General features: G+C 56.6%; 2 protein-coding genes across 8 annotated transcripts in view; both read right to left on the bottom strand.

The window, feature by feature from the left end:
• The window catches only part of SRL (sarcalumenin), a 28,414-nt gene extending 22,800 nt beyond the window's left edge, over positions 1-5,614 (bottom strand). For 2 of the 3 annotated variants that reach the window (XM_082199659.1, XM_082199660.1), the window contains exon 1: positions 5,401-5,614. In XM_082199659.1, the coding sequence (XP_082055785.1) occupies positions 5,401-5,464 (64 nt within the window). In that variant the 5' untranslated portion in view covers positions 5,465-5,614. The remainder of the gene's footprint in view (positions 1-5,400) is intronic. The other variant, XM_082199661.1, reaches the window with a different exon arrangement.
• A 5,443-nt stretch (positions 5,615-11,057) lies between these two features.
• TFAP4 (transcription factor AP-4) lies at positions 11,058-23,770 on the bottom strand. Of its 5 annotated transcripts, none has more exons than XM_082199882.1 (7): positions 23,510-23,770; positions 18,434-18,599; positions 16,353-16,451; positions 15,901-16,071; positions 15,394-15,540; positions 14,215-14,376; positions 11,058-12,425 (listed from the first exon to the last, which is right to left on the bottom strand). In XM_082199882.1, exons 2-7 carry the CDS (start codon positions 18,506-18,508, stop codon positions 12,240-12,242), a joined length of 840 nt encoding a protein of 279 aa, XP_082056008.1. In that variant the 5' UTR covers positions 18,509-18,599; positions 23,510-23,770; the 3' UTR covers positions 11,058-12,239. The 5 variants fall into 5 exon arrangements, with proteins under 5 accessions (XP_082056008.1, XP_082056005.1, XP_082056006.1 ...); XM_082199879.1 differs by lacking the exon at positions 23,510-23,770 and adding an exon at positions 21,149-21,303; XM_082199880.1 differs by lacking the exon at positions 23,510-23,770 and adding an exon at positions 21,149-21,303 and having other exon boundaries at positions 15,448-15,540.
• Positions 23,771-27,234: the final 3,464 nt, after the last annotated feature.

Raw genomic sequence — 27,234 nt, 5'->3', positions numbered from 1 at the left:
GCTGTAGGCTGCTAAATACTGGAGATTTTACGTGAAATATTTAAGAGGAGGTGCAGAGAGAGGAGGAGAAAGAGAGACACATGCAGAGAGAGAGAAAGAGGAGTGGACATTGGGGATATATCTGTAGAATAGGGCACAGTTGGCCCTATTAGTGCAATGAAGGACACCTTTCATGAAGTTCCCACAATGGTCTCATATTCCAAAAATAAATGAAGTCGTATAGCTCCTCCACTAAACAGAGAGGTTTGCGTTGCAGATGGTGTGTGCAAATTTAGGGACCTTGTGAAAGCATGCAACCCCCCTCCCCAAAAAAAGCCTATTAATGATTACTTCTATGATGCTCACTTTTCTGTGCTGTGGGCAATCTTAAAATGAAAATATGCAGGGAAAGGGCCTGCTGGGTGATTTGCAAGCCAATGCAAGAAGGAAATGCCACATGACTATCTCAGCTGGAGTATTGCTGCAGGAAAGGAACGAATGTCCCCATCATATGCACGTCTACAGCTATTGTAAGGGGGGCAGAGGAGAAGAGGCAATGGACCCTAAAAAAAAGCAGACTCTTACATGCTGTAGAAGAGAAAGGTTGAAAGTACCACTTATTGCATTGGCACATACGTCTCCTTGGCTTATAATATTTGAAACCTTTTATTGTTTTCTAAAGAACAAATTAAAAAGAAGAGTTCTCAGGTTCCAGTGAAGCTGGTGGTGACCTTGGGTTGTGTGATTCTGCCCTGTAGCTGTTGCTGGGGATGGAAGAGACACAAGGCTAACCTGATCCTTGCGTGAGGAAAGGGCAAAGTTCAGTTCCTCCAGGAGGCTGAGCCTTTGTCTCCCTGACTCTGGAATAGGGAAAATGGGCCAAATGTCTGGAAGAATGACCTCACCCTCCCAAAAGCACTCTTGGTGGCTGCCACAGGCTGAACCTCCAAATCCAGCAACGTCCTTTGCTTGGGAGCAGTGTAAAATACTCATGTTAGAAGGAAATAAAGGGGGATACTGTATTTCAGTGCAAGTTGCAGTTTGGAGGGTGGCCCTTCCCTCTCTGGAAAGCCAGCTCAGCTCTGCCAGATGCAGCCTGCTGGCTAATGGACAAGGGCAGAACCATTGCTTGAAGTGAAACTTTGGGGGATCCTGTTTAGTTTTCCTTGTAGATAAGAAAGCTGGGAGCGCACTGGTTGGCCAGGATGCCACCGGCCAGTAGCTTCCCCATGCAAAAGAGATGCATGCAGAATGGGAAGCAGGAGGCGCCTGGCAGAAATTCTGCCTCCTGTTCTCCTGGGACTTTGGGATCACAGCTTCTGGCTTTGATCACTGGCTGATGTTCACACATTCTCATTGCCAGCTACCCAGAATCCTGTTAGCACTAGTAGGGTCCAGCTCTCTTGACTTTTGCCTTACAGGCCTCACCCTCCAAAAGTACTCTGGTTGCTAGACAAAGGTAGTACCAGAAAGTGCCCCAATTCTTGCACAAAGACCCCACCTTCCTTGCTTGGGTACATCAATGGCAAAGGGGGGGGGCTTTGTTTGTTCCATGCACACACCCAAAAAGCAGTTCTTACCAACCCCAAATCCTGCAATGATCAAGTCTATTGACATTCACTCATTCCCTGTGGTTCACAATATGAAGAGGAAGGGCATGGAGAAGCACCCAAGTTAGAAACCTGCTTCGTTTCTTTCATACAAGAGGAGCTGCAACCCACACCGAGGCGCTCATGATGAAGTCACACAGCTCCTGTTTCTCCTAAGTGGAAACTGTTGGACCATCCCAGCAAGGGGGGGGGGGAGGGAGGGAACAACAGATGCTGTGGAAAAGAGCTCCTGCACAAGCAGCAGCAGAGAGCGGACAAGGGTCCAGGCTCCCCACTGCCCAGTCTCTCTCTAGGGCCCTGTCTGGCTGCCACCCCCTTACAGGCTCTCCCTCCCGCAGACACGGCAGGCCTGACTGAGCACCTGCAGTGCGGCCTCTAAACCTCAGTAAAAGAAACCTGGGAGCCCTGGATTTCTGGCTGTGGCTGGGTAACCCCAGGCGGGATAAATATAGCTCCCTTGTGCCTGCTGGGCTGCTCAGGTTCCATTGACTGGTCTCTGCAGACATCCTCTCTGCAGCTTGAGGTTGAGGGTGGCAGCCAGCTGCAAACTTGTCTGCAGCACAGGAGGTTCCTGGATTTGGGCTACATCACAAATGCACCTCCCACTTCAATTTCCGACTGCCTTCCAGCTTCCAGTCAAGCCCCCTCACCCCTTTCCTTTTGAGACCTCATTGGGCTTCCGAGTTACTATGCAAGGATATCAACGGTCAGAAGTGCAAGTCGGTATTAGGCCTCGAAAGTTCTCCAAAGAGCAGGCAGAAGGGAAGGGAGGGTCACTTCCACTGCAAGAGGCATTTTGGATTAGGGGTGCAACAGCAAGACCTTCCCAAATATAAGCAGCTCCATGACTGTTATGGGCTCTGCCTTTGCAGGCCAGAGGCATTGTGGCTTTCTCAAAAGGCAGAAAGAGACCACCATCTTTCCTGGGCTGCACTCAAGTCTTGGAGGTTGTGGGCCGTGGCTGAGCCTAGTGACGCAGCAAACATCCCAACTCTTACTAACTTGTGCATTGCTACAGGATCTGAGATTATTCCATAAAGGTAAATCCAGCTGTTTCTGTTTTAAGCAAGAGGTGGGAAGAAAATGAAGGGAAGGGCTTCAGATATCAGCTGGATGAGTCAGCCAACACCTGGGCTTGGGCCTAGCCAAGGGGCCGGGGGGGGCAGCTGCACCCCTAGATCAAGGAAACAATAGAAATACTAAACTAACTGACCAATCACTTCGGTTCTGCCCCCCCAAAAAAATCCTGGCTATGCCCATGCACTTGGGTGAAGGTAAAACCCAATTGAGCAGCTGAAAAGGGCAGAGAAGTTGGCAGGCGATGGAAGAAGCCATCTTCTTCTGCAAGAAGGTGGGAAAGAACAAGCTCAGAGGCAGAGATGAGTGAGCAATCCCTCCAGACACTGCTGGGCTTCCATCATCTTCTCTGGCCAGGGCTGGTGGGAGTCTGAGCCCAACAACTGCCACCACAGGTGGGCTGGATTTGGCCAGGAATGTGACCTCCCAGCAGAATATGAAGTCAAACAAGACCAGAAAGGACCTTGAGTCAACAGGGAGAGCGGATACAGCGAAGCAGAGGAGGAAGGAACTGCTGACAAAGACCCTCCAAGAACCTGAAAGTCACGGCAGCCTCTGAAATAGAGACAGGGAGCGTTTTGCCAGAACCAAGGGAGAGAGCAAAGTCTCCGCTGCCCTTTCCTTCCTCAGCACCAGAGGAACTGGGAAGCGGCAGAGCCAAGCGGCACCTCAGGCCCATCTCCTCCCAATACTCCACAAGTGATGCACAGCACTTCTTCAGAAGGGAAACTCAAAACACAACAACTGGGAACAGAGAACGGTGCCCACCTGGGACTCCGCTCCATCAAACTCAAGCTAAAGGCAAGGCTGGCTGGCTTGCCAGGGGGTCAGGCACGGAGCAGGACCACTGGGGTACTCACTGGGGAAAGTGAGGCTGCTGTTGGCTGGAGAGGGAAGCGCAGGAGCCCACCCCCAGTCGCACCAGGAGAGAAGGCAGCTTTGGCCCTTCATCTCCATTTCATCCCCTCTCACCTCCCCACTGTCTGCAGAAGCGCCAGGCCAGGTAATGCAGGTAGCTCAGGTAGGGCAGCCCCCCCACCTCCATCCCTGCAGCTGGAGGGCCACAGGGGTTTATTCCTTGAAAACATTCCTTAAGTGCCTTTCATCAAACGATTCTAGGGCTCTGAACAAAGTGTGAATAAAATCAATTCACACAGCATATAAATAGAATTTCAAGCCAACAATTAAGCATAACGAAATACAGCAAGACAAAAACCAACCCTGAAAGCTAAAAACAGGATAAGCACGGTTCTGAAAACACCCATCTACTATCCAAAACACAAGCAAACAGAGACACCCATAAAAAATGGCACTCCTGGTGCAGGGCAAGCCAGTTCCATACAGAAGGGTATTCCAAAGCCAGGATGCCAACCCAGAAGGCCATCTCTCTCCCCCCCCCCCCCGGGTATTCCTGGGAGCAAGGCAGGGCCTCTCAAGAGCATTTCACTGGCCTGGGAAGAGGCCCTGCCAGCTTTCCTGCCAGCCCCCAGCCCCTCAACAGGCCCCCAAACAAGGGGCACTAAGGACTCAGCCCTGAAAGCTGTTTTCAATACACAGACAAGGGCAAAATGGGCTCAGCCAGTGTGACCTGATGGCACACCCCAAGATACCGAGGGGAGAATCATCTGGGATACAGAAAGCCCAGAGGGAGACTGAGAGAGCTGGTCCCCATCCGTGCCTGGCCTTGCTTCTCTGCTCCACCTGGGCTCCAGCTGCAGGTAAGCATCAGCTCAGGCCTTTGCTCAGATGCAGACACCAGGGTCGCCAGGAAGCTCTGTGTGCCCTTTTGCCCACTTCCAGAGTCCACAAGACAGCAGGCGCGCTTGTCAGGGGGCAAAGACAGGGTCACCACCAAGCTCCAGAGCAGATTCACAACCAGGTGGGATTTGGGGGCTCAACGTGTTTGTGTGTGTGTGTGTTCTACCAGGTCCAGCAGAGCCATAGCAAGGGCACCCCACACCCCACAGAAAGTGGGAGGGGAGGGGGATCCCCAGCCCCCCACTAGTCCCTTTTGTTCTTGAGAATGACAAAGGATGCCCTTAAAAGGAGGCAAATCCACAGCCCTGGCCCCTCCGTGACAGTGTGAGGAGGCAGCAGCTGAGCTGGCCACGGCAGGGAGGGGGCTTGGGGGGGTCCAGTTACACGCCTGTTTCCATACTTAGCCATCCTGTGGCAGCTGGGCATATAGCGTCCAGCCTGAGAGACCAAATTAACTCAAGGGCAACCAAGGGGAACGCTGGCAGGCGGGCACACACTCTCTCCACCGACAGGTCCCCAAAAGAGGGGGGCAGCTGAAAGCACCACGAGGGCACAGCACAGCAGTGCCAGGATGCCCGCCCCAGAGCCAACCTTCTACTCTGGTGCGGAGAGAGGCCAGCCAGTCACCTTCTCTTTCCACCAGTGCAGGCCAGGTGGTCCAGCAGCAAGTCCACACTGCAGCTGTCCTCAGGTGGCTCCTTGGGCACTGGCAGGGGGTGGGGGTGGTGAAGGAGGCCTGCCAGCTTGCCCCCCCTCCCCTCAATCTCCGGAGACAGCATGCCTGGCTGGCTCCCAGGGGGACAGGCTGAAAGGCACCCACATCCTCCTGCACACCCTCCCGGCCCCTCATAACGCTGCCAGGGCCGCCCAGAGATCCTGTGCCACCAAGCTGTGGCCCACGGCAAGGGGGAGAGGGCAGAGCGGAGGCCAGGGGTGCAGGAGGGAGACCTGGGAGGGGGCAGGGCGAGCCTCTTACCTGCCTGCGCCCCAAGGAGCAGGATCGGGGCCACGCAGCAGCAGAAGAGCCTCAATCCATGCATGGTGGCGGCCTGGAAGTGCCTCTCCTTCCAGCCCTCTGTCTCTGCCGCGGAGGCTGTGGAGCAGGCAGCTGGCCGGCTGGGCTGCAGAGGGGCCTGCACAGATGGTGCCTGGAGCTGGACTGCCCGAGGCCCCTCCCTGCCCGGCCACTTCAGGCCCCGTGTCAGTCACCCAGGAGGCGCAGCCAGGCCCAAGTAGGGAGAGGGGAGGAGCAGCAAGCAGGCAGATGGATCCTTGCAGCTGAAGCGGGCCATTGCCATTCCGGCCAGCACCAGTGGGGCACAGTGGCTAGGAGTCCTGGGCTATGGGCTGGGAGAGACCAAGGTTTGAACCAGCCACTTAGCCAAGAAGCTCACTGGGTGTGGAGTGGAGTGGCGGCGGCGGCAGTCACCATTTCCCTCTCTCTTGTGGGGCTTCAGTGAGGACCCCGGAGAGACCAGGGTTCCAATCTCAACCTGGCCATGAAACTCCTTTGGTGACTTGGGGCCAGTCACTGTCTCTCGGCCTCTCCTGCCTCGCAGGGCTGTTGTGAGGATTAAAGGCAGAAGGGGAGAACCCTGCACATGACCTTGAGCTCTGTGGAGAGAGAAAAGGCGGTCTAGTCATGCAATAAACCAGTGGCCAGTTCTCCTCATGCCTACTACGCAAAGGAGACAGGGGAAGGGGCTGTTTGAGCAAACCAGGGGTGGCCACTGAGACCCAAGGAGGCTCCTCAGCCTGGTGTGCTCAAGACAAGGAGCAGCAAGGCTGTACCCGTCTCCCCAGCAGACGCACCTGCCGGTTGTCCCACTCTATGGATTCTTGTTGGCCTCCGTCTTTCTCAAGAGACAAGGGAGTGCGCCTCTGGGGGTGAAGCCAAACTGCTGCATTGGGGCAGCACCAAAGTGACCTCTCTGGGGTGCAAGCATATGGGGGTCCTGGGCTGCCCAGACAACAAGACCCCCCCCCTCTTGGCTGCACTGCTGGGATCCAAAGGAAAGCAGAGCAAGACGTTTGGCCCCTGCTTGGCTGCTGGAGTTGCCAGAAGGAGGAGTACAAGACGCCATCCAACTCTGGATTTATGTGGGGTTTCCTCCTGAGTCTTTTCTTCTCCCGAAGACATCCTTCAAGGCAGCAGAGGGTTAGGAGTTTTCCTTCTCAGGTGGGTGAGCCCCATCTGCCCCTCACTTCCCTCTACAGCAGAAGCTGCCTTCATGGCCACAGGACCCACTCTTGGTCTCATCTGCCCAGTCCGGCAGAGCCTGTCTTAGAATCATAGAATCATAGAGTTGGAAGAGACCACAAGGGCCATCGAGTCCAACCCCCTGCCAAGCAGGAAACACCATCAGAGCACTCCTGACATATGGTTGTCAAGCCTCTGCTTAAAAACCTCTAAAGAAGGAGACTCCACCACACTCCTTGGCAGCAAATTCCACTGTCGAACAGCTCTTACTGTCAGGAAGTTCTTCCTAATGTTTAGGTGGAATCTTCTTTCTTGTAGTTTGGATCCATTGCTCCGTGTCCGCTTCTCTGGAGCAGCAGAAAACAACCTTTCTCCCTCCTTTATGTGACATCCTTTTATATATTTGAACATGGCTATCATATCACCCCTTAACCTCCTCTTCTGCAGGCTAAACATGCCCAGCTCCCTTAGCCGTTCCTCATAAGGCATCGTTTCCAGGCCTTTGACCATTTTGGTTGCCCTCCTCTGGACACGTTCCAGTTTGTCAGTGTCCCTCTTGAATTGTGGTGCCCAGAACTGGACACAGTACTCCAGGTGTGGTCTGACCAGAGCAGAATACAGTGGCACTATTACTTCCTTTGATCTAGATGCTATACTCCTATTGATGCAGCCCAGAATTGCATTGGCTTTTTTAGCTGCCGCGTCACACTGTTGGCTCATGTCAAGTTTGTGGTCAACCAAGACTCCTAGATCCTTTTCACATGTACTGCTCTCAAGCCAGGTGTCACCCATCTTGTATTTGTGCCTCTCATTTTTTTTGCCCAAGCGCAATACTTTACATTTCTCCCTGTTAAAATTCATCTTGTTTGTTTTTGCCCAGTTCTCTAATCTGTCAAGGTCGTTTTGAAGTGTGATCCTGTCCTCTGGGGTGTTAGCCACCCCTCCCAGTTTGGTGTCATCTGCAAATTTGACCAGGATGCCCTTGAGTCCATCATCCAAGTCGTTGATAAAGATGTTGAATAAGACCGGGCCCAAGACAGAACCCTGTGGCACCCCACTAGTCACTCTTCACATGCAAGGAAATACATAAAGGTAACGGGACCCCTGACCATTAGGTCCAGTTGTGACCGACTCTGGGGTTGTGGCGCTCATCTCGCTTTACTGGCCGAGCATGACTAAGCCGCTTCTGGCGAACCAGGGCAGCGCACGGAAATGCCGTTTACCTTCCCACCGGAGCAATACCTATTTAGCTACTTGCACTTTGACGTGCTTTTAAACTGCTAGGTGGGCAGGAGCAGGGACGGAGCAACGGGCGCTCACCCCGTTGTGGGGATTCGAACCACCGACCTTCTAATTGGGAAGTCCTTGGCTCTGTGGTTTAACCCACAGCGCCACCTGCGTCCCTTAAAGAGGCAGGCACACTTGGCAAATCCAGTGTGATCAACTCCCACCCGGAAACCAATGTCCCCACTGTGGAAGGACGTGTGGATCCAGAATTGGCCTCCATAGTCACTTACGGACTCATAGTTAAAACCGTGTTTATGGAAGACAATCTTACTCAGCTACGAGGGATCGCCAAAGAAGAAGACGTGCACTTGAGACAAGGAAACGTCCTGGCCCCTCCTGGCATACACTAGACCAAAAGGCAGTCACGGGTTCCCAGGAGGAGACAGAGGGCATTCCTTTGCCCCATGGTTTCATGAAAGAACTTTAAAACGTGCGGAGCCGTCACCTAGACATCTTTCAATGCCTGTCCTACACAAGGTTGGCATTTTGGAATGTCTCCCTCTGGTGGGAAACCCAGAAACTGCAGGCAAAGGAACACAATTCCAAGCACAACCAGATTAGAGTGACGTATTCATGCAAGCCTGGTATTACAGGGGTGCCTGCCTGTGCGTGCATTTTTTGCTTCTCGACTGTTCTCACAACTTACCTTGCACCCTCCTTCCAGGACTGTGAGGTGACCTCTTGTAGCAAACAGATACGGGGCAGGTGAGCTGCTTTGAACAGTGGGAGCTCAAGCGGTTCCAGCGCCAGAGAGCAGGTGAGAGCCCCTCCCCCTCCCAAGCACAGGTGCTGCCATTGTTTTCAGACCCAATTCAAGGTGCTCGCATTTCTGTTCGAAGCCCCAAATGACTCAGGCCCCAAATACCTGCAAGGCTGGCTGCTTCCCTACACTCTCTCAGGTGCAGAGACTGGTAAAGGGGGCCCTCTTGGTTGTTCCTCCACCCTCTGGGGCTTGGGGGTGGCTGCCCAGGAGAGGCCTTCTCTGTGGTGGCCCTTGAGCTGTGAGACTCCCTCCCCATGGTGCCATGCCTGGCACCTTCATTGCACAACTTCTTGCCTTTGATCCTCGAGTTGTCATGTTTTTACAGCTCACCTTATTTTGGGGTGACTGTAAGTTGCTTTGCACTGTTTTTAATATTGTACTTTCCTATCCATGTTTCTTAATTTAAGGGTGTATCGGATGTTGGTGGGGAGGACACTGTGCTCCTTCTGGGGTAGCTTGTCCACCTTTGGTCCCCACCCTGCCCTCCCTCCGCTGTGGCTCCTGGAAGCCATCAGTCAGCATGTGGCAGAAGCCACAGTCCCGGCATGGCTTCAACTAGCTGGCTCAACCAGGTGAGGGGAGCTGCTAGGACTTTTCCTGCATGCAAAGACAAGCTATGGCAGATGGAGCAGAGGCCGAGAGTGGGTCAAATGGTCACCAAAGCAGGTTCTGCATGTGCTGTGCAGCGCTCCGTCTCCCTGTTCTGGCTTTGGGCTTAGCTGCGCAGCCTGCATTCACTCCATAAGACGCACACACATTTCCCCTTACTTTTTAGAAGGGAAAAAGTGCGTCCTATAGAGCGAAAAATACGGTACACCCCACAGAAATACAGAGTCGAGTCCCTAAGACGGCTGGGTGGTGCTTTGTGTGCCTCCTTCCTGCAACTGGTGCCCAACATGCTGCTCTGCTTTCCTTTGGACCCCATCAGCGAGGCCGAGAGGGGCTGGTCTTGTCGTCTGGGCAGCCCAGGACCTCCATTCACACTGCCCAGGCTTGTGCCCGGAGGGTCACTTCAGTGCTCCTAACGCAGCAAAAATAATGCAGGAGGCAGCAGATTTGAGTTGCCGGTCTCTGCAGCCACAGCAGGCGCCGCGATTCTCCAGTGGTTTGACTTCACCCCCAGAGGCACACTCCACAGTCTCTCGAGACAGATGGATAACAGAAATATACAGCGGTACCTTGGTTTTCGAACGTCCCGGAAGTTGAATGTTTCAGTTTTTGAACGCCGAAAAGCTGGAAGTATGCGCCATGGAAGTCGAACAGGAAACGCAGCTTCTGTTTTGAGTTTTCTGCAAGTAAATGCTTCCGGAAGTAACTGCTTCAGTTTTCAAACGTTTCAGAAGTCAAATGGTTTTCCAGAACGGATTACGTTTGAAAACCGGGAAGAAGAGGAGGAGGAGTTTGGATTTGATATCCCGCTTTATCGATACCCTAGGGAGTCTCAAAGCAGTTAACAATCTCCTTTCCCTTCCTCCCCCACAACAAACACTCTGTGAGGTGAGTGGGGCTGAGAGACTTCAGAGAAGTGTGACTGGCCCAAGGTCACCCAGCAGCTGCATGTGGAGGAGCGGAGACGCGAACCCGGTTCACCAGATTACGAGTCCACTGCTCTTAAGCACTACACCACACTGGTGAGGTACCACTGCAGATAATTCTATCTTTTTATTTTATTTTATTGTTTTTTTCCTATGTTTTAGAGGTTCTTATTTTTATCTTTAAGCCACCTTGAATCCCTATCAGGGCAAAAGTAGTACAGTGGTACCTCGGGTTAAGAACTTAATTCGTTCCAGAGGTCTGTTCTTAACCTGAAACTGTTCTTAACCTGAAGTACCACTTTAGCTAATGGGGCCTCCTGCTGCGGCTGCGCTGCCAGAGCAAAATTTCTGTTCTCATCCTGAAGCAAAGTTCTTAACCTGAAGCACTATTTCTGGGTTAGCGGAGTCTGTAATCTGAAGCGTATGTAACCTGAGGTATCACTGTAGTAGTAGTAGTAGTAGTAGTAGTAGTAGTAGTAGTAATTTGCTGTAACCCTGCCCTGAGGCCTTAGGGAGAAAGATGGGTAATAAATTCTAATACAGTGGTACCTCTGGATGCGAACGGGATCCGTTCCAGAGCCCCATTTGCATCCAGAGCAGAACGCAACCCGTGTCTGCGGGTCGCAATTCGCACCTTCTGCGCATGACGTCATTTTGAGCGTCTGCGCATGCGCGAGTGGCGAAACCTGGAAGTAACACATTCCATTACTTCCGGGTCGCAGCTGAGCGTAACCTGAAAACGCTCAACCTGAAGCGACTTTAACTTGAGGTACGACTGTAATAATTAGAGGAGAAGATGCAGCCCCCAATTCCGCACCCCAAAGACCAACACCCCAGACAAAGGCATCTAAAAAACAAAGTACAAACTTTATTTTGTTTCTTTACAAAGGCACGAGCCTCATTTTTCCCACTTTCTTAACAAAATATAATAGCATCTCAATGAACACGAAGACCCGAAAACTGTAAAAAAAGAGAAAAAAAGAACAAAAACAAAACAGAAAAACCATATAAAAAAATGAAAGAACTGAGGAACAGCTGCGGCTGGGGAGGAACCTACCAAATACCAACAGCCCTAAACAACACTGGCCTAGGCCTCTAGCCAAATTGGGGGAAGCTGGGTGGGGGGGAACGGGGAAGGACGCAACAAAAAGCAACGATCACAGAACACGCACGCCCTCATGACCCAGTCGGACCCACGGAACAGATTAAGTGCTTCGAAAAAGAGGAGGAAAGAAGCCACGGGGGGGGGGGGGAGCCAAAAGTGGCCAACGTGGCAGGCTGCGACCCACCCCAGAAACAGCGCCATCTTTGAAAAGGGACACCCCCCCCCACCCAGACTGCAGCTAAGGCCAAAAACCTGAACTGGCCCCCTGAGAACGGAGGGAAGCCTGCCGTCCCGTGACACGGGAGGGGCCGGCAGGCAGGGGCCCCCGGGGTGGCAGCGTGGGCACCGGCCCTGCTATGGGCAGACCTTCCGTTGCCCCCTGGGTCCTTTTGCCTCCCCTGGGGGTGATGCCAAGGAACCAAACCCCGGGCGGAGCTCGTGAGGAGGCAGTCCTTGAGGGGCCCTTGCAAGGCCAACTAGCAGGGAGGAAACAGGAGGCCCAGAGAAGTCTATCGCAGAGATTTGGGAGGGGGGGATGACTGGGGAGGCAAGGCAACCCAGCAGGGCCTAGGAGGGTGCCGGGAGATGGGGGGCACCCGCCACTCTGCGTGGCCGCAGGCAATTTATATGAACATTCCCCCCTGAGTATTTGGGGCTCCGATCTGGCCCACACGGTCACACGCAGGCCAGGCACTGTGAAAACCCCTGTGTTGCTGCCCTCTCCCCTCCGCCCCCCTTCCCGTTGGCTTTGAAGAGGGCAAGGATTCGGCCCCTGCAGGTTCTAACGCTCCCGTTTACAGTATCGAAAGGTCATAAAAGAGACCCGAATTCCATGGTATTTTGTAAAAAAATTCAGCGCAAGTTTCTCCATAGTCCCCTCACCCACACCCTGCCCGCCTGCCCGCCCCCCGCGGCCAGGTGGGGGTCAGGGCATCTCGGCCTTGCTGTGCTCCATGGAGTCGCTGTCGTCCGCCTCGGAGTCGGAGGCCGTGTCCGAGTTGGAGGGCTCTAGGCCGGTCCGCGCAGGGGTCACGATGACGGCACGACGGCGCTCCTCCTCCTCCTCCTCCAGCAGCCGCTTCTCCTGTGTCCCCTCGATGTGCTGGATTGCCTGATTTTTTTTTGGGGGGGAGACACTAGTGTGAGACAGCAAGCTGGCCCCCCTGAAGCCCCCCAACACACACCCAAGACTCTGTCTGCGGAAAAGACGCACCCAGGAGCTGCCTAAGATCAGGGAGCCCCCAGTAAGAGTCCTTGGCTATGTCCACCGGCAGACTGAGGGTCCCGCAGGGTCTAACCAGTTCAGGGGCCCTGAAAGATTAAGGCTTTCTGGGAAATGATATATAATGAAATGAAAAAGGTACTTAAATGTACTTTCCTTAAGAAACCAGAAGCCTTTCTCTTGGGGATTGTCAGCCAATTGGTGCAAAGAAAGATAGAACTTTCTTTATGTATGCTACAACAGCAGCAAGAATACTCATCGCAAAGTATTGGAAGACACAAGATCTACCCACTCTGGATGAATGGCAGATGAAGGTGATCGACTACATGGGACTGGCTGAAATGACTGGCAGAATCCGAGACCAGGGAAAAGAGACAGCGGAAGAAGATTGGAAGAAATTTAAGATCTATCTAAAGAGACATTGTAAAATTAATGAGTGTTAAAATGTTGCGGTTATAGAATTAAGCGGATTACAGCTGTAAAGATTAGGGTAAAAGAAAAGAAAAGATTACAATTAGATCAAATTAAGGGTGAGGATTTGCTGAACTAAATATTTGAAATTGGAATGCAGAAAGGGGAGGTAAGAGGAGGTCGCTGAAGTAAGTTTTAAGAGAATAAGGATTTGAAATTATATTTGTTTGTCTATGTGTGTGTTTGTTTGTATTGTGTTTGATTTTATAATTTGTGAAAATTGAATAAATATCTTTTTTTAAAAAAAAGTTCAGGGGCCCTGCAAGATCTCAGGCGCAGGTGGGAGGGTTGCAGAGGGACCTTCCCCAACCCCTTCGTATCCCAGAGCCTTTGAGCTGCCTGGGACTGGTCAGAATTAGGTCCAAGGAAGGCTCAGTGGTTGGAACACCCGTTTTGCACTCAGAAGGTTCTGGATTCCGTTTCTGGGGATTCAGCCCCAGGGAAAGGGAGCGTCCCCCCTCTTCTCCCTTCCCCTGACCCCAAAGGGATCTCCAGGAGAGCCCGTTGAGCAGCAAAACTTCAAAAGCGCCACAGGGTCTAAGATTTTGTGGACCTCAGACCACTTCCACAGAAGCTTTCTGCTACGAAAAAGGAGCCACGAGACCCTGCGGCATTTTCTAACAGGAGTGCGTCTCGAAAATAGCAGACAAACCACACCCAAAATTGCACACGGATGAGGCACCTCCATCTCCCGCCAGGCTTAGAGGTTCTCTATAGAGAGCTGCCCCCCTGAGCCCCCCCCCAACTGCTCTAGAAGGATCCAGCATCTCTTTCCTCGCCTGGCACTGAGGAAAAGGTGGATGGGCGGGATAGAAATAATGAATTATTATTATATTATGGGGGCTTGTCACACAGCAACTAACAACACTCGTCCAGGGAAACAGGACACAAAGGTGCAAAATTTGGTGCATTTGTGGGGGCTTCTGTCTTCCAGGGCAGGTGCAGGACATCTCAAAGTCAGAGTGAACCCTCAGCACCTGGAGTGATTGGCTGTTGTCTCCAGGATATGGCTTGGCTCACTCACTCGAGCCATGCAGCGCTTCTGCAGCCCAATGCCAAGCTAGGCCATTGGCCCATCCCCACGGGCCCAGGGGATCTCTCCCCACCCTCCCTAGGGATGCCACTGGGGATCTGAACCTGGGACCTCCTGCGTCCAAATCCAACGCTCCCCTGCCCCCCCCCACGGACGCGGGTCTCCCCGTCTCACCTGAACGATGGTATCCAGATTCTGCCTGGATGTGGAGATAGTGTTGATCACGGAGGACGGGCCCATGGTTACCACGGTGACGTGGTGAGAGGGTGGCAGCGGCGCAGGCACGATCACAGTCGGGTGGTGGGTGGGGGCTGGGGGGCCGTGTGCCGACAAGAGCTGCGGGGGGAGAGAAAAAGAGACCGGCCGTGTCACCAGGGGCCGCCTCTAAGAAGGTCCTGCGGTCGGAGGCAGAATGGCTGAGCCTGGAGCAGATAAGACCTCGGGGCAGGGAGTTGGCTCTGGCCTAGAGAGGCAGCCATGAGCCACTCCTGCCTCCTGATGGGGGGGGGATCTCCCTTTGTCCAGGGGGACTCAGCCCCACATGGCCATGTCTTGAACTCGTGGAGCAAGGGCTTGGAAGAGGCAGACCCCAGGGATGGAAGTGAAAGGTGGGAGAAGGACTACATGACTTCAGGCCTACCCCCTGCAGGGGAAGCCCAGAGTCAGTACAGGGTGCACCCCCCCCCATCCTCCAGGAGGGACCTGGGGACAGCAAGGGCCCCCCGGCACCTCCAAGAAGATGTGGCAAGTGGGCATATTGCACCAGGGCATTGGCCCACCTAGAGTCCATCATTCTGTTTTGACAGCAGGCGCCCATTTGGGGAAGCTCATGAGCAGAATATGAGCACCAGACCCTTCTCCCGCCCTGTGGTTTCGCCCCACCGTCAAGAGCTGCAAAAGGCAGCTGAGGTTTCCTAGCACTGCAGAAGCGGCAGCCAGGCCTGCAGGGGCTGGGGCTGTGCCACGGAGGGGAGGGCACTTCCCGCAAGACCCCTGCCCCCCAATTCCAGCCGGAGCTGCAAGGGAAAGCCTCTTGCCAAACGCTCGGCAGCTACGGATGCGTGGAACCTGGCCGAGCGGCAGTGGCTTGCCGGGGATGGAGCCCCCGAGACTCCTACCTGCCCAGGTGTGCAAGGACCCTCCCCGGGGGGGAAGGAAGCATTGCTGCAGCAGCCAGGCACCCCCCCAGGCCCCCAGGTGAATGCCGAGCTCTCCTTTGGGAGGCGCCGTCCAACTCCCTTGGATTTCAGCCCCCGCGAGTCTCCCGGGGGACTCTGGGGGGCTGGGGCAAGAGCGCTGCCCCCCCCAGCTGCATCCCAAGGGGGCTGGGTGGGAGGCAGGCCGCGCACTCACCTGGGGGCGGCCCTGCGGCTGGTGCTCAGGTGTCTCCTGGCGCAGGAGCCTCACCTGTTCCTGCTGCTGCTGCTGCTGCTGGAGCTGCACCTGCTGCGCAATCACCTTCAGCTTCTCGGGGTACATGTGGGCCTCTAAGGAGCGCACCTGCCAGGGGACCAGGAGAAGAAGGCCCCGTCACGGGCTGGGAGGGCACGGCAACACCCCACAAGGGCCACAGAGAGGGCCAGGCACTCAGTGTGCCAGTCGGGGGCACAACGGGCACATCCTGCTCTGAACCCCGTTCACAAGGGAAACCAAATTCCTTGGCCAAACCTGCTACTCTTTTCTCTCTGTTCCTCCAGAAACATTCTGGGGCCTGCACTGGTTTGACAACACCCTGAAGGATGCAGCCCCGGGGAGGTTGCTCCTCCTGACTGTGGGGTCAGGGAAGCGGTCCAAGCAATCTCCCCTCCCCGCCAAGCCCACGGAGACCCCACGGCCCAGGCGATGCCCCCATCCTCTCACCTGCTCCTCCAGCATCAGGCGGACAGAGCGCTCCTTGTCCAGCTGTTGGCGCAGCTCAATCATCTCCCGGCGGAGGTCCTCAGCCTTCTCGTCCTCCCAGATGTCTGGGGACCCGATGCCCTCGTCTTTGTCCTCCGCCCTCCGCCGCTTCGGGGAGGAGCCGCTGAACTCCTGGCCAAGCAGACGCAGCGTGAGCATCAGGGATGGGGAGGCCGGGGAGAGAGAGAAGGCCTGCCCCACACTTCCTCTCTTATGCGGCCAAGCGGCGACCAGGAGGGCACGGCTCAGCCACGCACAGCGAGCCCAGGCTTGTGGCAGCTCCAGGGAGAAAAGGAGCCCATGCAGAAGCCCCCCACCCTCTATGCATAGAGGAGCAAACCCCCCCCCCAGTCTGGAATGTTATAAGTGCGCTCTCTCTCACACACACACGAGGGAGCAGCCTCAGCAGATACCTGGATGAACCTCTTGAGCTGAGCGTTCTGCTGCAGCAAACGTGTCTTCTCCTGTTCCAAAGAAAAGATGTACTCTGCTGTCTGCTGAAGAATCGCTGCCTGGGGAGGGGCAATTGGAAGGTGAGGGGGTGCAGAGTCAAACATAAAATCCAGCATGTATTATCATCATCAAAATGCAAAATAGAAGTGCAAAATAAAGAGTTAAAACATTTATACCCTCCTCCCCACAAACACATTTGTCTGGCACCTAAAGGTGTATGACGAAGGCGCCAGGGGAACCTCTCTAAGGAAAGGATTCCACAAATGTGGAGTCACCACAGAAAAGGCCCTGTTCTCATGTTGCCTCCCTACAGACCTCCTGTGGAGGAGGCACGCCAAGAAGGGCCTCAGAAGATGACCTCAGGGTCTAGGTAGATTCACATGGAAAGAGGCAGTTCTTGAGGTGTTGCAGTCCTGAGCCACTGAAGGATTTCTAGGTCAAAACCAGCACTTGGAATTGGGCCCCGAAATGAATTGGCAGTCAGTGCAGTTGGGCCAGGATCGGTGTAAGATGCTCAAACCGCCGTGCTCCAGTGAGCAACCTGGCTGCCGAATTCTGCATCAGCTGAAGCTTACAGTCAGTCTCCAAAGGCAGCCCCATGTAGAAGGCCTTGCAGTAACCCAAACAAGCCCTTTTCCAGCTCAAGGGGAGGACCAGACTAAACTGGGTCCCCACAGAGAAGAAGAAGCAGCAGCTCTTCCACAAGCAGGCAGACCACTTATGAATAGGGGGTTGGGGGGGCGCAGGCAGAGAGAGCTGGCCAGAGACCTGGTGCCCCTTGTGCCCTCCTTCAGGTCAGCTGGGAAAGCAAACTGTGCTGCTCCTTCTCCTAGGCAGCCTTGGGCTTCCGGGGGTGACTCCCGAGTGTCTCTATGTGGGGGGGTTGGTTCTCCTCCTGCCTTTGCTCCAAGGAGCAGAAAAGGCAGCACAGAGGGTCTCTTCTCCCTCCACCCCAATTTTACCCTCATAACAGCTCCGTGAGGAAGCTCAGGCTGAGAGTTGGTGACTGGCCGACCTGGAGGTGGGCTTTAAGAAAGACAGTGTTCGCATAGGGGACTCTTGCCATCCCCTTGAGATATTGGCGGCCCTTTTTTGAACCTTTTCCAACTCTACAATATCCCTTGTACACAGTATTCCAAATACAGCCCCGTCATTTGAACGATGGCATTATGGTAGGGGCAGTTTTGCTTTCTATTCCTTTCCTAAAGATCCCTAGCATGGAATTTGCCTTTTTACAGCTGCAGATCACTGGGTCAACATCATCTTTGAGCCAGCTGCCACAACCTTCAGTTCAGACCCCAGGAGCATCTATGTGAAATTAAGACTTTTTTATTTTTTGCCCAAACGTGCATCACTTTGCCTTTGTTTATACAGTCATACCTCGGGTTACAGCCGCTTCAGGTTGCATTTTTTCAGGTTGCGGACCGCCGAAACCCGGAAGTACTGGAACGGGTTACTTCTGGCGGTCACGCATGCGTAGAAGTGCTAAATTGCGCTTTGCGCATAAGCGCCAAATTGCAACCCGTGCGTGCACAGACGTGGGTTGCAAACTCTGCGGGTTGCAAACGTGCATCCCACACAGATCGCGTTCGCCACCCGAGTGTCCATTGTACACTGAACTGCATTTGTGATTTTGCCACCCGTTCGCTCCTTTCAAAGCTCTTCTCTTCCTGGTTCAATCACCCTCAACAATTTAGTGCCATTGGCAGACTTGGCCACCTCAGTGCTCACATCGAGCGCAAGATTGTTTATGAACAAATTAAAAAGTCCCCAAGAACTGCCCATTGATTCCTCCTCTCTGCTTCCAGTTTCTAACTCAAGTGGAATCCTAGGAGACGGGAGCCTCCAACCCAACCTCCTTGCATCTGGTACACAGAAAATGCCAAGCCCAGCTGCTCCCCATCCCAACCCCTGTCTGCTGCCACTATCACCAGCATTGGGGGCGGGGGCGGGCAGTCATAACTGGAACAGCACAGAAGTCTCCAGCAAGGACTAGCAGGCAGCCCCGGTGAGGAGGGGGCTTGGGGCGCCTGACCCTTACCTTGCTGAGCTTCTCCCCATCCGTGTGTGGGATGAGGGTTTTCAGCGACTGGAACCCTGCGTTGATGCTTTGCATGCGGCGCCGCTCATTGCTGTTGGCGATCTCCCTGCGTATCCGCCGCTCCTGGTCCCTTTGCGTCTCTGGGGTCAGCGGGATGTTGGCCAGGCTGCGGGGGAGACGAGCAGCTTTAAGGGAGGCTCAGTCCCTCTGTGGCCCTGCACCCCTGGAGAACAGCTGCCCGCCAGCGGGCCCCAGGGCTGGGGGGTGCCGTGGCTGCCCAGAGGGTCTTGGGCTAAAGCTCCTGCCTGCTCTGGTCAGCACAGCCAACAGCCAGGGATGGGGGAAGTCAGGACACACCATTGCAAAGAGGACAAAGGGTCTGATTTGGCACAGAGTGAGATGCCGCCTGCCTGCCCAAATAACACACAATTTGACTGAAATGCCCGGTTGGGTCCTGTCCTGAGAAATGAGCAGGGGCTCATTTTCTTTTAATGCCTTTAAATGAAACGTCAGCACCGCGTTGGCCTCTAAAGCAGATCCCTGCAGCCTGGGAACTCAAGTGCTCCCATGGAGAGATGGGGACCCATCCTGTCCCAGGCAGGTTCTCGTCTTAGAGGGCTCAGGCTGGCAGGCTAACTCCACCCTGAATGGCACAAACTGTCCCAAAGCCCCAGAACCATTGCCTGGAGGGCCCTGCAGGTAGCTGGGAGGAGGAAAAGGATGTGACCTGTCTGGCTGCAGCCAACAAGTGATGCAGGATCCCCACTGGATGGAGAGCTGATCCAGGGATGTGCTGGGCCTCAGGCCAACTAATATGCAGCAATGGCTTTTTTAAATAAACAAAAAAATCACTTTGGGGCATACCAAAGAGTTAAGACAGAAAAGTTTTTTAATATGCCCAACTATTCAATGCAAAGTCAACTCGCAGCTGCAGGACTGTCTCCCAGCACAAGACCCTCACCAGGCAGGGATGGGGGGTGCGCTCCCAGTTTGGCAGGCAGCAAGAGAGATAGGCTAGAGAGAAACTGGGGGTGCTTTTTACACAATTGCTTTATTCCTTTCTTTGTGCATTGTGTGTAGACTGCAGATAGCAATTTAAGGAGCCAACCTTCAAGGGGCCTTTGGTCAAGCAGGGTCCCAGCACAGGGCCAAGAGCCTGAACAAGGCGCTGGTCTTTTAGACCTCCTCCAACTCCTTAGAAAAACTCTCCTCTGTCTCCGGACTGAGGTCTTGGACCAGGCAGAAGTCCTCTCTGCTGGCGCTAAGAGAACCCAAAGGAGGAATGTGCAACTGGCCGCTACCTGGGAGCAAGAGGGAGGGGTGGCGGGAGGCCACCTGGACGCGCAGAGGAAGCCCACCACCACCATTTGTGGTGGGTTCAAATCCCGAGGCCCCTGGGCTCCAGCTGGCACCTGAAAGCCACCGTTTGCTAATGCATAAAAGGCAGGGGGGCAGGTAAGCCAGGTGTAGGTGGCGGGAAAAGAGTCGGGGGGGGGGCGGCCAGGGCCAAAATTTGGAGCGGAATCACCCCCCCCCCAACTAGCCTGGACCCTCTGCCCCAACCAGCCCGCCCTGCCCCGCGCTCTGCCCGCAGGAGCGCAGCCGAGCTCTCCGGGGTACCAGCGGGAAGTGGGGCTGCCCCACTGAGCCCTCCCGTCCATGGGCGCCCCGGGAGCAGAGCGGCAAGAGCGTGGCGAAGGGTCCCGGGCTCCCTTTGTCTGGCTGCAGCCGCTCGGCTCCCTTCCCTTCCCGCTGCCCCGGGCGGCGTCAGGGCTCCGTCGGGCACAAAGGCGCCGGCCGGGCGTGGAGCGCGGCGGCCCCACGCGGAAGACGCGGCCCTGCAAACGAGCAGGCCCGGCCTTCCCCGCGCGGCCTCCTCGGCGGCCCGAGCCACGTGCGCGGCTGGCCGGGAGCGCCCGGGCGCCTTTGTGCGGAGGAGCGGCGGCGGCGGCGGCAGCGTGGCCCGGCCGAGCGCGGCACTACATGTCCCGGCAGCCCGCGGCGGAAAGGCCCGCCCCTTCGGAGGCTGCACAGTCACCGCCAGGCTAGGCCCGGCCGCCGCCGCCGGAGTCCCCACGCGGCCGGGCGGCGGCCCCAGCGCCCCGGGAGCCCCGACGGGGGGGCGGCCGCCCAGCCCCGAAAGCCCCCCGCCCCGGGGGGAGGCCGGCCGGGCCGCCTGGGCGGGCGGCGCGTCGAGGGGAAGGCGAGGGAGCCGCGGCGGCGGCGGCATGGCTGCCTTGCGCCCTCCTCCCTCCCTCGCCCGCCCGCCCGCCCAGCTGCACGCCTTCGCCCTCGCCCCGTCCGCCCGCCCGCCCGCCCTCCCGGCCCGGCAGCCCCTCGCCGCCCCGATCCCTCGGCGGGGCTGGGGCCGGGCGCGCAGCCAGGCAGGCAGGCAGGCGGAGGGAGCGCAGCAGGTCGGCGGCGGCGGCAGCAGCATGGCCGGGGCTCTGCCCGCTCTGCCTGCAAACAGACCCACGTGCTCCCGCCAGCGGCCCTCCCGCCGCTCCGGGGGGCGACCGGGCGCGCCCCGAGGGAGAGGGAGACCCCACCGCCCTCCCCGCGCAGCCCCGGCCCCGAGCGCACCAGGGTCCCGGGCAGCGGAGGCTCCGTCGCTCGGCCGGCCCGTCGCTCGGCGCCCCCCTCTCTCTCCCCCCCGGGCCCGGCCCGGCCCTGCGCGGCTGCCCGTTTCCCGGGCTCGGCGGGGCGCACACCCACCTGCACAGCCCGCCGATCACCTCCTTCTCGGATTTCCTGAAGTGCTGCAGCGACGGCACCTTCTGCGCGGGCACCATGAAGTACTCCATGCCCGGCCGCCGGGGCGCGCGGGTGGGAGGCGGAGGGAGGGAGGGAGGGAGGGAGCGGCGCCCGCGGGGATCGGGGCCGGGCAGGCGGCGGCGTGGGCGCTGCGCGGGCGCGTGTGGGTGCGCGGCGGCGGCGTGTGCGTGTCCGCCCGCCGCCGCTCCTCCTCGGCTGGCTGGCTCGCTCGCTCCTCCGTGCGGCTCCGGCTCCTCTGCGCGCGTCTCCTCGAGGCGGGAAACAGCTGGTGCGAGCGCAGCGCTCCCTCCCCGCCGGCGCCGCCTCCGCCAGCCACCGGCCCATGTAAACAAAGGACTATTTGCCGCGGCCCCCGCGCCCCGCCGCCGCCCCCCCGGGCGCCCCGGCCCAAGCGCGCCCCCCGCCCGCCGCCCCCGCCAACCCCGCGCCCCGCCTGGCCCCGCGCCCGCCCGCCCGGCCCCCCGCCCGGCCCGCGGCTGCCTGCGCCACGACGGGGTGATGCGGCCCATCAGCTGACGGCTTGGCACCGAGGAGCAGCCCAGCAGGAGCGCACGGGCGGGCGGGCCGGGCAGCCGAGGGGAAGCCACCCCCGAACCTCCCAGGGGAAGCCACGCCGCGGGCTCGGACACCCCCCCCCACGCCAAGCGCCGGCTCTGCCCCGAGGAGCTTCCCATCTGCGCTCTGGTTGCAAAGGGAACGGAGCGAGCGGGAGAGGCGCGCCGCGAGGCTCCATCGCAGCAGCCTTCCCTGGAGGAAAACGGCTCCGTTGCTCGCCAGTAAACACCCGCAGGAGCCCAGCCTTGCCCAGAGGAAGATCCCGGCACTGGCAGAGGCTCTTCTGGACCAGGATCTGCCCAGCGCACACGGCGGGCAAAGCCTCCTGGGTCGGGGCGAGCAGGGACAGGCACCCTCTGCCCAGCGGGGGCATTTAATTGTGGCTTTCATGCCAACTGCAGTTGGAATGCAGGGGTATTTATCTATTACTGATATTAACATCATGCCCACTCTGAGGCTTCCTAAATTTACAAAGGCCCTACATCCATGCTGGCGATAAAAACCTTAAAATTAGGCAAGGAAGATGATTTCTCCAGTGGGTGACACGGATGACTCAAGGTTGACTAGTAGTGCAGCAAAAAGGCTGCCGGCACATTTGCAAAGTTAAGCAGAGTCCAGTATTGTTTCTGAAGAGCCCAGTACCCCAAGGAGGCAGAAAACCCCACAAGGGGGGGGTAAAAATACAATAATAATACATTAGGAGTCCCCAGCAACTTGCAGCCCCTTCAGGACACGCAAAGCCCAAATCCTGAGGTGGACTTTCCCCTTCCCTAACAGTTGGGCCGGCCCTTTCCTCACCCGCTCTTCTCCATCTTACCTGACTGGTTCCCTGCCCCTTTGCAGCTGGTGCCCCTTCTCCTTTCAGAAGGGTGGGGAGGAGTCTGTGCTGTGCAGGGGTGTGTGCCATTTCTCCCCTTCCCCCCCCCCCAGGCAGCAGGTGCTGGTCAAGGCCCCTCTCCCCACTGAGGCCCTGGGGGGCCACCGGAAGGGCAGGCCAGAGGCCTGGCTCAAGTCTCCTTGGTCTGTGCAGGGCCTGAGCAGAAGAGTGCTGGTGGCACCCTGAAGCCCGGCTGGGTCTGCAAGGCAGAGTTGTTCTTGGGGAGCGGGTCGGCTCCGATGCACTTAGAGCCCAGCCCAACTATTGTACTTTAGCACCTGGCAGCCAGAGCATCCTTTACCTGACCAACAACTCATCTTCTGGGAGGGCAACCTTTTCTAACTCGGCCTCCCCCAACTTCGTGCTCTTCAGATGTTCTGGCCCAGAATTCCCATCGGCACCGGGGGGGGGGAGTGGTTCTGAGCAGTGACCCTCTCCTCCTGCCACCATAAATGCACAGGCACACACTATCCTGCCTGGGGAAAAGGCAGGCAGGAACTCGCCCGCTGGACGGGCAGTACCAGGGACCCCTGGTTCTGAGCAGCAGATTTTGGAGAAGTGGTATTTTCTGCCTTACATCCTCTTGCGTTTTGTGGGGGGAGGGTTTCAACAGAGCAGCAGCAGCAGCAGCAATCCAGAGCAGGATAGGACCTTTGGGGCCTTTTGGGGTGGGGTGACAAATGTCTGCTCCGCAGACGACAAGCACATCATTTGCCTCTGGCTGGTCTGGTCTAGAGCTCCTCCCAGCACCCTTTTAACCCTACTGGGGAGAGAACTCAGCAGTGGTGGCGGCGGCTGTGAGCTACTCCCGCCCCCCTCTCCCAGCTGGCAGGCGGCCACGCTCCACTCCACCCTCGCCACTCACTCACCTTGGCAAGGGACTTCCCCAACCAGCTCTGAGGGTCTAACTGAGCTTGTCTGCCAATGCCTCGTCCCCAAAACAAGCCAGTGCCAAGGAAGAGCCAGCTTCCGCCAAGCCTGGAGACTGGTTCACTTCTCCTGCGGCAGCCGCTCTCTGCTGAGAACTCTCCTGCATAGCTGGGTCTGGGTCTCTCCCCTGCCGTGGCCCTGAGACAGCTCACCCCAGGGCAGCAGGAGCACTTGGGGTCCCCCTTCTGTTCCGCAACGGACGTGGCTCCAACTGCCAGGGAACTCTCAAGGCCCGGCGTTCCGCTACCCCTCTCGGTCCAGGCCCAAGCCCCTGCCGCAGGGTGAAGGAAGAGAGACTCTCCCCATGCTCTGGCCAGTGACCAGAGGCAGCAGCCACACCTCGAAAGCCTCTGCGCCAAGGCTGCAGGTGCCCCTCTTGCCACCTCTCGGCTGCTGTGCCCGGCATCTCTCTTCAATTTGCCCCTCTCCCTTTCAGCCCGTAGGAGAGAAGGGTGGCAGAGGGGAGGTGCCCGTTGGTTCCTTTTCCCAGTGTGGCCAGCTCCCCCAGGAGGAAGGAGGCCTGCCCTCAGCCACGCATGCATTGGTTCTACCCAGGCTAGACAGCTGCAACGCATTCTGTGTGGGGCTGCCTTTGAAAATCGCTCAGGATCATTATACCTCAAGAACCGCCTCTCCCCACATAAGCCAATCCGGACCCTGAGATCATCCTCTGAGGCCCTTCTTCATGTGTCTCCTCCACAAGAGAACCAGAAGATGGCAACACGAGAACAGGGCCTTTTCTGCAGTGGCTCCCCGTCTGTGGAATGCTCTCCCCAGGAAGGCTTGCCTGGTGCCTTCATTTAGGTGACAGGCAAAAACATTCCTCTTCAACCAGGCCTCTGGCTGATTTATATTCTACAGGCTTTTAAATGTGTTTGTGGAAGGGGGGGGGTATTGGTTTGTTGCTTTTGTTTTAACTTTTGATTTCTGCTTTTACTTTGTATTTTTATCTTGTGACCTGCCCTTAGATCTTAGGATGAAGGGTGGTATGTCAGTCTAATAAGTAGAAATAAAATATAATGACCTGGAAATGCCAGTGGTGTGGAATGCTGCTGTTTCTGCGCTGACTGAGGGTCAGATGATCAGAGCAGAGAACAGCAGTGCTGAAGCAGTTCTGTGCTTGGGGATGTATGCGTTTCTAGTTCAATGTGCTGGTTTTGTCCTTTAACCAGCTTGTGACCATGTCACGTGAAGGACCAGTTGAAGGTGGCTCATTGGCTGCCTTTAAGGTTAGTTGGGTTGATGGGCAGGAGGACAGGGCCTTCTCACTCATGGCACCTCCCTTACTTAACTCCCTCCCTAGGGAAGCCCACTGAGCTCCAGTATTCAAAGCAGCCTCCAAATCTCGCCAGTTTCGAATGGATTTTATTGGTTCTAGTTAGTCATGTTGCAATTTTGTCGATTTCACTGGTTGAATTATTGCATTTGAATGTGCTGCTGCTTTCGTGTATCTTTTGAATGTAAGTATTTCATCATCGTCGTCGTTGTTTATTATTTCTACCCTGCCCATCTGACTGGGTTTCCCCGGCCACTCTGGGTGGCTTTCAACAGAACATTAAAAACACAATAAAATTTCAAACATTAAAAACTTCCTTAAACAGGGCTCCCTTTAGATGTCTTCTAAAAGTTGGATAGTTGTTTATTTCCTTGACATCTGTTGGGAGGGCGTTCCACAGGGCAGGCACCACTACCGAGAAGGCCCTCTGCCTGGTTCCCTGTAACTTCACTTCTGGCAGGGAGGGAACTGCCAGAAGGCCCTCAGTGCTGGACCTCAGTGTCCAGGCAGAACGATGGGGGTGGAGACGCTCCTTCAGATATACAGGACCGAGGCCGTTTAGGGCTTTAAAGGTCAGCACCAACACTTTGAATTGTGCTCGGAAACGTACTGGGAGCCAATGTAGGTCTTTCAGGACTGGTGTTATGTGGTCTTGGCGGCCGCTCCCAGTCCCCAGTCTAGCTGCTGGATTCTGGATTAGTTGTAGTTTCTGGGTCACCTTCAAAGGTAGCTCCACATAGAGCGCATGGGAGATAACCAGAGCATGCGCCACTCTGGCGCATGGCAGTACAAGGGCAGAGAGGGTCTCATCCTGCATACCAGATGGAGCTGGTAAACAGCTGCCCTGGACACAGAACTGACCTGACCTCCATGGACAGCTGTGAGTCCAAAATGACCCCCAGACTGCGCACCTGGTCCTTCAGGGGCACAGTTACCCCATTCAGGACCAGGGAGTGCCCCACACCAGCCCGCCCCCTGTCCCCCAAAAAGAGTACTTCTGTCTTGTCATAATACAGTATTTTAGTGTGTCTTGTGTGTGTCTTTTCAACAGTTCACTCCCTTGGGTGATCCTGGTCTAGAGAGGCAGCGTCCAAATATTTAAGAGAAAGAAAGCTGGGCAGCCTAGAGAAACGGGGGTCCGTCCCTGCTTCTTCTTGCCGTGACTTCACTTGCTTAGTTTCTCGAGGGCCCCCCCTTCCGTTTCTTGTCTTGCCGTCCCCCAGAGCCGTTGGAGGTGGAGGCGGTTTCCAAAAGCCACCAAAGAAATCGGATGTGGATGACACAGTCTGTGTCGCAAGAAGGGCACGGGAGGCTGCTGGAGGGGAGGGGAGGGGAGGAGGTGCGCGCAGGCCGAGCAGAGCCCCAGGAAGGGTCCTTCTGAGCTCCAGCTGCGGCTCTTTCTGCGCAGAGTTTTGTGGCACCCGAAAGCTCACCCCTTTTGTGGCCTCGAAGGTGCCACGGGGCGCTGCCCCTTCTGCGGCTGCAGCCTCGAGGCTCCTGCCCAAACCCTCCCAACCAGGCGGGCAGAAGGCGGCTGTCACGCCAGGCGCTGCCTTTGCGCTCTCGTCTTGTTGGTTTCAGTTTCCTGCTCTGCAGCTGACGCGCAGGAGCTGCCTGACCCCAGCTGCAAGGGAGAGAGAGAGAGAGAGAGAGAGCCGAGGGGAATTGTCTAGTCAGGCTTGCTTGCCTCCACCCTGCAGCCCCGCTCTATGCAAAGAAGCAGCGGCAGCGGCACCCTCGAAGCAGCGCCCTCCATCCACCAGGCGCCAGGACCTGGTGCCCAATAAAATAATAACTCCTTGGGGGGGCATTGATTGTTCTCTTTCCCCACCCCAGTCTCTGCGCTCTGAGTCTTTCCGACTGGCTTTCCGACTTCGCTGTGCTTCAGTTTTCTTGGGATGAGATGATCCCACCGGCTCCCGACTCTTTCTCTTGCTGCCATCAACAAAACCATGCTTGGATGCAGTTCCCTGCGCGGAGAGCCACCGCCACGGACCGCCTGCCCTCTCGGCTGCTCCGCCCGCTGCCAGGGATGCTTTTGTGCAGGGCTCAGCCCCGAGAGGGGAAGAAGGAAGGGACCGGCCCGCAAGGCTCCTGCTGCCCTCTGCCAAGGCCTGGGCCGGCCAGCCCAACTCTCGCGGAGGCGCGGGTGCAACTGCCACGAGAGAGCCGGTCCCTCGGCTGCCCTTGCGGAGCTCGCAGCTGCCGCAGTGAGAGCACAACAAGGTGCTGGAGGAAGGTGCACGCCTGCCGAGAGGGGCTGGATCAGTGCAAGGGCTCAGTTGCCCACAAAGCGGCGCAGAAAGGAGGCTGCACTTGCCCGTTTAGCCTCCCGCTGCAAGGCGAGAGCCGTCTTCAAACGTCCGAAAGGCTGCTTGTCACATGCAA

This window comes from Podarcis vaucheri (genome assembly GCF_965113315.1).
Source record: "Podarcis vaucheri genome assembly, chromosome: 14".
NCBI classification, from domain to species: Eukaryota; Metazoa; Chordata; class Lepidosauria; order Squamata; family Lacertidae; genus Podarcis; species Podarcis vaucheri.
This window is presented reverse-complemented; position numbering and strand designations above follow the sequence as displayed.